This window comes from Poecilia formosa, unplaced genomic scaffold, assembly GCF_000485575.1.
Source record: "Poecilia formosa unplaced genomic scaffold, Poecilia_formosa-5.1.2 Scaffold252, whole genome shotgun sequence".
Taxonomy (NCBI): Eukaryota; Metazoa; Chordata; class Actinopteri; order Cyprinodontiformes; family Poeciliidae; genus Poecilia; species Poecilia formosa.
In genome coordinates, this window is record NW_006800191.1 from 884083 (window position 1) to 893904 (window position 9822).

Here is a 9822-nt window from a genome sequence, read left to right on the forward strand (position 1 = left end):
AGTAGCTCAGTGAGGAGTTGGAGAAGCTCAATCTTTTGACAAATTACGTCTTATACTGTCATGACATGGCGAAAGTGTAAACAGATTTGGAAAAGACATGTTTTTGTAAAATTTACATACTGCAGCTTTAAGAAGTCAGAATTTCAACATGGCAACGCCCACAGACATTGTTTGCGGTTCCTTTTGCAAACATCATTTTAAGCTTTACTTTCCATAAACAAGCACCGCTTTCAATTTGTTGAGTTTGTAGTTGCATGTGCTGCATGTAACATTGGTTTTAGACATACTCATATACATGTCTTGTAAAGTAAACATGACCACATCTGACTACTGCTGGTCCGAGGAGCAGAAATATAAAAAAGCTAATTCGGCATTTCAAGTTGTAACTGGGAGTAGTTGGAGTTACTCCTAGTTTCCCAGGGGGAAATCCAACTTCAACAGGAAGAGCGTTCCAGTTTATTTTTCTGACTGGGGGATCAAAACCAGTTCCTAATACAACCGGAACGTAGCATTAGAGTGGCAGAGGGGTTGGCCTGCTCCTGAACCTAAGTTGACGTGTTAATGCCCTCTCTTGATCAGTGGTGTCCAAAACTCAGCCTTTTCACTTCAGACATAAGGTAATGTTGAAAAAGATGTATTACTACAGGTACTTTTTTTATGATGGCTCTGGTTCCTGGTAGCTAGGAAGATCCATTTGCATAATGCCACCACAACAACTTGATAGCTGATGGCCCAGAGTTTTCGTATAGTGGCAAGCCTAATGTTAAATGTTAAATCTGACTATGAAACCTTTTCAGGAAGACATTTGGCATATTCACACAGCCAGACTCCTTTAGCCATAACCAGTTTTGTTGCTTGAGATTATTGTTTGGTTGAAACCTCAAATTGCTTCTAATGGGCCTTTTCCACTTGCTCAACTTGGCTCTATGAGTTTATGTGGGTTTTCCACTCATCACAGTTACATAGAACCAGTCACTTTTATAAAACCTACTTTCCTAGGGTTCCAAGTTCATGGAGTCGGGCTGAAAACTCAGAAGACTAACTAACTAGGGGATGGAATCGCTGGTTTCATCAGAAGAGCAGTTCCCTCACAATAATTTGTAAAAACTCACAACAGCGACTGATTGTATTTGGAATTTGTAAGGACAATGGAAGACTGAGACATGGCTTCCTGCCCCCCATTGTTATGCAGTGTCCGTGTCCCATACAGACCATGTCGTACTACTTTGTGGACTCTGGAAACCCAACTACATGACTACTCCCCTCATTAAAGATATTATCAACTGTAACAACTATGTAGAGTAGAGTTGAGCCAAGTTGAGCGATGGTGTTGGATGCTAGTAGGAAAGGGCTACATGTTTCAATCATCAGAGCCAAACTATTACCTTTGATGAGATTAAATTGGTTAGGATGTTCAATGACAACACAAGAACTCAAATCAATAGAGAATCAATAGAGAGGGTGATGACCAAGGAAGAAGTGCCTGCTCCAAAGAAACACCTTCAGGCTCAAATGACATATTGGTCTGCCCTCCAGGACAAGGCAAATGTCTTCTAAAGAGATGTGTCACAGTCTAATGACTACAAGAATTTTTAGAGAACTCAAGGTGAGGCTTTGAAACTGAAAAACAGTGTATCTAATTAGCACAATGGTGAGGAAAGGTTGTGCACAGGTTCTTACACAATATGTACGGATTAATGAAGAAGGAGGACTACCTTTACAAACGTCATGTCAAATCAATCCCTATATGATCAATAAGTGGTCACAATCAGGTGTTATTACAGTGTTTCGCAATCAAAACTGGTTTTAAAGCTAATAATACAGGCATTAATATTCTGCCTGTGCTGGACCTGCACCTTGTTTTTAAATTGTATGCTGTTTCCTTAAAAGCATAAATTTTTAAGGAAATGGGAAATCTACCAATACTCTAACATTTCTGATTAGAAAGCTTAAGTATCCAGTCAGAAGTTTCTGATGGTCACAGTTAGCCAAAACATGCATCTTGTGCATTAAATTTCTATCCTGATTGTACCCATTTGAATAAAAGGTTCCAATACATAATCAAAATCCCAAATTTTCAATGATGATTATGATGTGGAAATGCAAACTCCTGATTTGCATTACTTTTAAAATTATATACATTTACTGGGGCATTTGTTCATTTAAAACTGTAAAACTCACTCTTCAGTTTGTCATTACATGCTTCCCTCTTGCACTTACATTTCTTCAATGTTGCTTAAAGCAAAATATGTTTAACTGATTTTAAAATTAGAAACATATTGAAGATGGTTTTTTTTTTCTTTCTGTTTGCCACATAATTCTTAGGGGAAATGTATTCTAGTCCTTCTTTACCTCATTCCACTCCTCTAATGTACTTTTCGGTTACCCTAGTTAGATAGCAGAACAGGGTTTTACTATTAAAGTTAATCAGTCCAGTCTGACTGTTGCTGATGCATGTGCTCATGATGTACACGCAGTCCTTGGCCCTATCTCCTGCGTCATGTTTTAGACGACATCCGAGGGGATTCTCATGCAGTGGCCTACATAATTCTTGGATAACAATGACACATTCATATCTGCAACATGCACTCTTCGGATGTTGTGATGGCCTAGATTTTCTTATCAGACTTTCTTCTCAAAATGTCTCATTTTGGATTAACTTCTGCCTCTAATATAGGTCAGTTATGTACTTTTTTTTACCTTTACAATTCACAACATTATTGCTAATCATTTTTATCTTTTGCTTTTATTAAAAAAATCATTTAAAGTTTTTCTCTGTATTGCCTCGTTTTATAGCTTTGAAGCTAAACTACGCTTGAAGTTTGCATTCTTGTAAAAGAAGCAGCCTGTTGTCTGCTGTTCTTGCTTGTAGCAAAAAACAAAAATCTATATTGGAAAACAGCAGGTTTCAATAATTTAAAAAAAAAAATTACCCATCTTTATTCCATGAATCAAAGGTAACCAACATTGATGATTATGACATTCATTAAACAGCATGCTCACTTTATTGCAGTACAATTTTAAAATGTAATGACTCCTCTAAACATTGAGCCAAAGCTCATTAACTTTACAGTTACACTAAATATAAAAATTAAAGAGTAATTATTACCAAAAAACTTTGTTCTTACTTCTGGATTGCATGAATTGCAGCCCAAACAGACATAATCAAACTAATTTCCTTGTTTTATATAAACATCTCACTTCTCTACAAGACTTTATCAAAAATTGCATCTGTAAAGTCATTATTTGCTAACAGCCACACACCCAAAACCAACAAAGGGAAAATATACTACCTTACTGCCACCATGTGGTTAACTGAACATATACAGCTGAAGAAGATGAAGTTTCCTACTAAAATGGTCATATTTAAGCCAAACAGTAATTCATAGGCCTCTTTAGAAAACCGAACTGAATACTGTAGTTTTAAAAACTTACCTGTGCAACAAATATATGAGACTGCATAATGTACAACTTATCTGTTTCTATTATATACATGTTTTTAAGAAATGACATCCCCTCTCCGCTCTTCTTTCTGCACAACCTCTCCCAGCTGCCTGACGAGATCGGCCAGTCTGTTTAAATCATGGTTCCCTCTTTCCAGCAGCTCGTAGCGAAGGCTCGAGATGTCCTGTTTGATCTCTCTCAGTTCACCTTTGGGTCAAGGAAGTTATATATTTATTCACTTTTTGGCAATTCCATGATCTAGAAATTTTAAAAAAACAACAAAAAAACAGTGTTTCCAGGAAACGTACCTTCGTTCACTTCGTCATTATCTTTATCTCTCTGTGCTTTAAATATGTATCTTTTGATGAGGCAGTTCATTACTTTCTGCAAAAATAAAAAATAAAAAAATGATTCAAGTGTTACACACTGATTAATGACCCATCAGCTTGTTTAAACAGAATGATGGTTGGGGTGAAAACATGTAATTTTCCAATTTTCCATATGACTTACTGTTTAAAAGTTGCCAGGTACTTTGATAGCCTAAAAATGTAAAGTATATATTCCAAAACTGCTTCTGTTATATTTATTTTGGAATAATTGTTAAGGGAGCCAGCTGAATTTATTGAAATCACATTTTTAGTTTAAACTACTACAGTAAAATGTTATACTTTTGAGACTTTCTACACATCTTTCTACCAAGAAATGTGGATGCTGTTTTATGATGTTTGCTAGGAAACACACTAGCATTCAGAAAATTCAATGCTGGGCTAATTCTTCATGTATGTGTACAAAATATCAAATGTGTAGTTAAGAAATGACCATCTGCAGTCAGGCAATGAGAAATGCTTTACTTGATGACGTGTAGGTTGAACAGATGAGTCCTCCTTCAGTCCTCCGTGTTCCCTTAACTGTAGTTTCAGAAAGAATGAAAAGCAGAAAATAAAACTTTCATTGCACTTTAATTGCATTTACAGAACATTGTAGCATCTATAAACCCAGAGCAAAGCCGGGGTACTATTTGACATTAGGCAAATTTTGATTTGTATGTCATTTTGCAGAAGATGTCTTACATTTTTATGATCCATGTCACTGTTTGAATTCTCTTTGCTTTTTCTAGAAGATCCGATCAATGTTTTTATCCCGAGTAGGAAGGACACCACAGATTTGGGGCTTGGTACGAGGTTGAAGGGTACAGGTAGAGTGCTGCCACGCTCAAAGTAGGAAAACCACAGCTTGGCTCGGGCAAATTTCCACTCCACGTCAGCATCATCCTGAAGTATCAGATAAGAGAGGGCACTCAGAGGTTAGAAATAAAAAACCATGAAGGACAGATGAATATTTAAGAAAGTTATGGATTGTATTCCACGATAACTCATGAAAAACAAAATCAAGCAGTAATTAAAACATATTTGGGGTCGTGTGGTGTCATATGGGGGAAGCACAACCAGAGTATGGAGGACTTAGTCCTCGACGCCACCTTCACAGGTTCAAGACCGTCCTGTTGACCTTTACCACATGCTTTCCCCCTCTCTCATAACCTACTTTCCTCTCTAGCCACTTTCAAATAACGGCTGTTAGAGCCAATAAAACCTTAAAAAAACATGTTGTGTTTGAGTCATACCTCGATTTCCTGGAAGGAGCTGTTGAACATGGCTATGAGCATGTTCAGCAGAACAATCACCATGATGATGTTGTACACCCCGTACAGAACATAGCCTATGTTCTCAATGAACTTATGGTTGATGTTTAGCACCACAGATTTTACTTCTGACAGTCCGAAGATGGCCCAGAATAATGTTTTAAAACTTTCCTCAACCCTGGAGGAAGAGAGAAATCAATAATAACATTCAAACTATTGTTGCAGCCTGTATGTGTGTGGCACTTACGTTGTAAAGGCAACGTTGTGTTTGGCTCCAAGGTAGTACGAGTACAGATCGAACATTCCCACCATGAAAGCGACAAACACCGTTATGAAAATCACCATGAACTGAAAAATGTCTTTCATCGTTCTTCCCAGAGAGATCTGTAGCGGCCCGAACCTCTCGTTGGCAGGCAGGATGTACGCAATGCGGGAAAAACTCAGAACGATGGCAATCGCATAGAGACCTTCGGCGATAAGCTGAGGGTCTGAAGGCATCCAGTGAATTCTTGCTGAAAATACATAAAGATGGTGTTGCCTAGAACAGCTTAGGTGATGTAAACATTCATCCTGTCTATTTAACTATATGTGTAAGAAAAGGAAACTAATGAAAGCCATAGTAGCCCCCAAGAATTCAATATAAAAATAAAAATAAAAACAGAATATCTAAATGTATATAATTTTGGATGTATACTTACCCAATTGAAAATATTGTACCTCAGAAGGCAAGGTCATGTTGGATGGATGCTTGTCAATGTAGCACTGTGCAGAATGTGCATGCCAGAAAGCCATTAATCTTGCGATGAAAGAGGTAATAAAAATGGCCAAAATACTAAAATCCAGAAGGTTCCATGGTTCTGAGATGTACTCCTGGATGTCCTGTGACCAAATATCTTTACATTCTTCCCATATCTTACCTGTAGGGGGGGGGGAGACACATGATTTGTTGTGCTGAGAGTCACATACTTCCTCTTTTAATTTAAATACTATATACCATGACAATGAACAAAACAATAAAGCACAATTGGGAATTCGTCCCGAAACGTAGAATGTATGCCATTAAAACATTTAGTCAAAATAAGCCATATGGCAGCAAAAAACAGTTTTTGTGGTTATTTTATAATAACCACACAATAAGTTTTTTTAGGCAATATGCTGAAACAACTTACAATTATAACAAATTTGGAAGTGAAGGATTTTGTGCGAAAAATTAATCTAATTAAACGCAGTCCTAATAGATGCATATACCACAACGCATATTTCGTTTCTTTAGCAAGATGAAGAAAAGCAATTCAGCTTTTGTTCCCATCAACAGAATAATACAAGAAGCTTGTTGATGGCTCCAAAAATACATGTCCTGTATTTGCTAGAAGACAATTCTTTATAAGTGAAGTGGGTACTGTTGAGCCCATCTGCATATTTTGGTGGAGATACAGCTAGTATTAGATTTGAATTTGTACGCTAATCTATTGTTTTTAATTCTGACAGGCAGTTACTGCATACCAGTAATCTTAAAAACATTTTGTCAGGTAAAATGTGTCTAAACAATACCTATAACCCAGAAAATGATAAGAATCTCCATCCAGGTGAAACGGGTGGTCTTCATCCGGAAAACCTGTGAGGGGTAATCGTGGGTGGTCATGTTCGGCAGCAGTGCTGTTCCTGCGAAGCGGTCCGCTGCGTTTAGAACCAGCAGACAGAGGAATATGACGAAGGAAGCGGCATGAGCCACAAACTTCAGGAAGGGTCCACGCATGAGTTTCCCCAACTGTGATAAAAATGTCATTTTGAGAAGGATCAATTTGCAACAAAACTGTAAATATTTCTTATTTAAAAAAAAAACACATTCTCCTACTTATAATACTGTGTAATAGGGTTAGAAACTAACCTTACTTGATGGTGCTATCCAGTAAATAAAAGCTAGGACGGGTAACCCAACAGCTACACCGAAGACAAAAAGAACTTTAACTGCAACTGTTTGCTGATGCAGTCCAGTCAGGTTCTCATACCAGATTGATCGAAGATGCTGCTGACAGTTTGGATGGGCCACAAACTGCAAAAAATGAAACAAATGTTCATGCTGATCCATGCATTTCCTAGAAGTTTTATGAGGTAAAAGAAATTAGCACAAAAAAGCACAACAGTACTGTGATTTGCACTTTCTGACTGAATCTGAGTTATTGTGTGAGAAAGAATAGGGAAGGCTCAATCTCTAGATGTGAAAAGCACCCAAAGTACAGTTTTGATGTAGGGTGGCTAAAAATATGCACACCACACTTTTCAGATTTTTATTTGTAAAAAATTTTGAAAACCTTATCACATTTCCTCACACTTCACAATTATGCATGTCTTTGTGTTGCAACAAGATAAAATGAAATTTGAAGACACTATGTCAATTAGCTCATGAGGTTGAAAATAGAAGTGAAAAATAAATTGCAAGCTTGAAAAGTATTTACCTTTTTAACTTCATATTTTATTGCCAGCTTTAACCTAATCAGGTTCGGTTTGGTAGAGGTTTCCGTGTTAGCAAAGGATTCCATGTCACCATTAAGGACGGCCTCCACTTCCACCGTGTTCCGACACAAATCCAAGAGTCCCACCACAAAGTCCTTACACTGCAGGGACAATTTCTTGTAGTCATTCTGAAACAGACAAATTACATTTTCATTTCAGACGTAGTATGTGGAAATTATATTTTGGACGAAACAAGAAGTCTATTTTTGTACCTTGAACTCTTTCTCAGTGTTGGCCAGAACTGCGAGCTCATTGCTCAGCTCCAAAGCTGCCATCACAGGATCCTGACTCGAAAGGCAAAGATACGCTGGGCTTGCGAGGCCTTTGTAAGCGCTGATACGAGACTGAGAGTGGCAGAAGGTGTCAAGCCTCTGCTGCTCAGTGCAGGCCCTGCACTGACAGAAGTAGTCATGGGGACGCTCTATATGGGCCCCCCTCAAAAGCAGCATGTGTACTATCTCGTACTCGTGACACTGAGAAGCCAGGATAATGGGAGTGATGTCATGAGAGAAGCGGGTGCCATCCTCATCGTAGGAGAAAAAATCGTCCCATGTCTCGTCATGACTGGGGTTGTTCGTCAGCCTCTGACCATCTGTAAAGGCCTCGTGGCTTAGAATGGCTTCCACTATGCGGATGTACCCTTTACTGATGGCTAACAGCAAAGCATCCCCCACTTTTGCAAGTTCTTTCCTCTTCAGCAAAAGCTTGACGACTTCTAAGTGCTCACTTGCGACTGCCAGCTGCAGTGCGTTCTGCCCCATGTAGTTGACGCAGTTGATGTTGAGGTGTGGAAGTTCCTCCAGCATCCGCCTCACTTCGGGAATGTTGCCGTATTCCGCAGCTTCTAGGAACACCTCCTCAGTAATGGAGAGGCATGAGGAAGGGTGAGCTTGGAACAGGTAACCAGCTCCCCGAGCTGTTTGTCTCCGATGTTTGGCTCCAACAAGCCCCGTCATCATCAAGGCTCTCCTTTCCCCGATCCATCTGAAGACGGATGAACACGTTGTGGGCATGTGATGTTTGAGTAAGAAAGATGCTAACAGAGATTGCAACTTGCCTTGTCAAAGTCTTCATACCTACTGAGCATTTTGTCATTTCGCCACTTCACACAAACATGTTGTTGTATGTGTACTTTACATAATAGAGTAACACATATTTGAAAACAGAAGCAAGTCAATGCATGGCTTTTAACATTTCTTGGATGGGACAACAAAACAGGGACATATACTGCCTAAACTGATGCTAATACCAATACTTATTATTTAAGTATCATCAAATTTCTGATCTTTAAGCATTTTTGTGGTTTTTCTTTTGAATTATTTTGTTAAAACCTAGGTCAGACTTTAGAAAAAGTTTATACGTATCTACAAAATACTCTAGACCTGAAATGATTCATTCTATTAATCGGAATCAATTTTTGAAATAACCACCAACTAATTTAGTGATTGGTTATTCTTTAACTGTAATATACAGACTCCAGAAAGGCAATTTTCTGAAAGAAAAGCATATTCATTGCAATAATTAAGGGGAAACTTAAAAAAAAAAAAAGAAGAAATCAATTATGTACAAATTTTGCATTTAAGATTTTTAAAAAGCCTTTGTCTCTGTCATACTCTTTCCATCTCTGCAAGATGAATCAAACAAAACCCTGTTAGATACTCATTGGTAAAAAAAAAAAATCACCATCACAAGAACAAAGGTACACATCAGACAGGTCAGCAACAAAGCAGGGCAAGATTATGAAACAACATCCCAACATCTAACCAAATCAGTTGTTTATACTGTAGGCTATTTGCTAATTAGTTCTACAGGAAAGGCCCATTTTTAGACACAATTCTTTACATTAGTATAACACATGAAAATCTCAAGATTGTGGTTACAATTCCATAATTAAAGGATAAAATACTAGTTTCATCTCAGCCTTCGTTTGTGGGAAGGCTGAGATGGCTTATACCTCAGTTCAGTCTTGTTGTTATAACTCACACCAGGTTTACATGTGTGATGCCACCCACAGATTCATCATCTGCTCTTTCATCTGACAGGATATTATTACAATCCCCTCCAAGTGAAGAGACATTTATTTGTTTTAGATTTATTTGATCTGGGACAAATCATAAAACATTGTTACCTTTAAAAGAATTGTCCTGACTCTAGGCCAGGGGTGTCAAACTCAATTTCACCGAGGGCCACTTCAGCATATTGGCCCCCCTCAACGGGCCACATTG

General features: G+C 38.1%; 1 protein-coding gene across 1 annotated transcript in view; it reads right to left on the bottom strand.

The window, feature by feature from the left end:
* Window positions 1-2152: 2152 nt before the first annotated feature.
* The window catches only part of trpc6b (transient receptor potential cation channel, subfamily C, member 6b), an 11646-nt gene continuing 3976 nt past the window's right edge, over window positions 2153-9822 (bottom strand). The window contains exons 3-13 of the mRNA XM_007569946.2: window positions 7810-8581; window positions 7540-7725; window positions 6972-7136; window positions 6635-6851; window positions 5782-6000; window positions 5331-5595; window positions 5066-5261; window positions 4515-4715; window positions 4296-4352; window positions 3753-3828; window positions 2153-3651 (exon numbers count right to left, since the gene is read on the bottom strand). Coding sequence (XP_007570008.2) covers window positions 3500-3651; window positions 3753-3828; window positions 4296-4352; window positions 4515-4715; window positions 5066-5261; window positions 5331-5595; window positions 5782-6000; window positions 6635-6851; window positions 6972-7136; window positions 7540-7725; window positions 7810-8581 — 2506 coding nt within the window. The 3' untranslated portion in view covers window positions 2153-3499. The remainder of the gene's footprint in view (window positions 3652-3752; window positions 3829-4295; window positions 4353-4514; window positions 4716-5065; window positions 5262-5330; window positions 5596-5781; window positions 6001-6634; window positions 6852-6971; window positions 7137-7539; window positions 7726-7809; window positions 8582-9822) is intronic.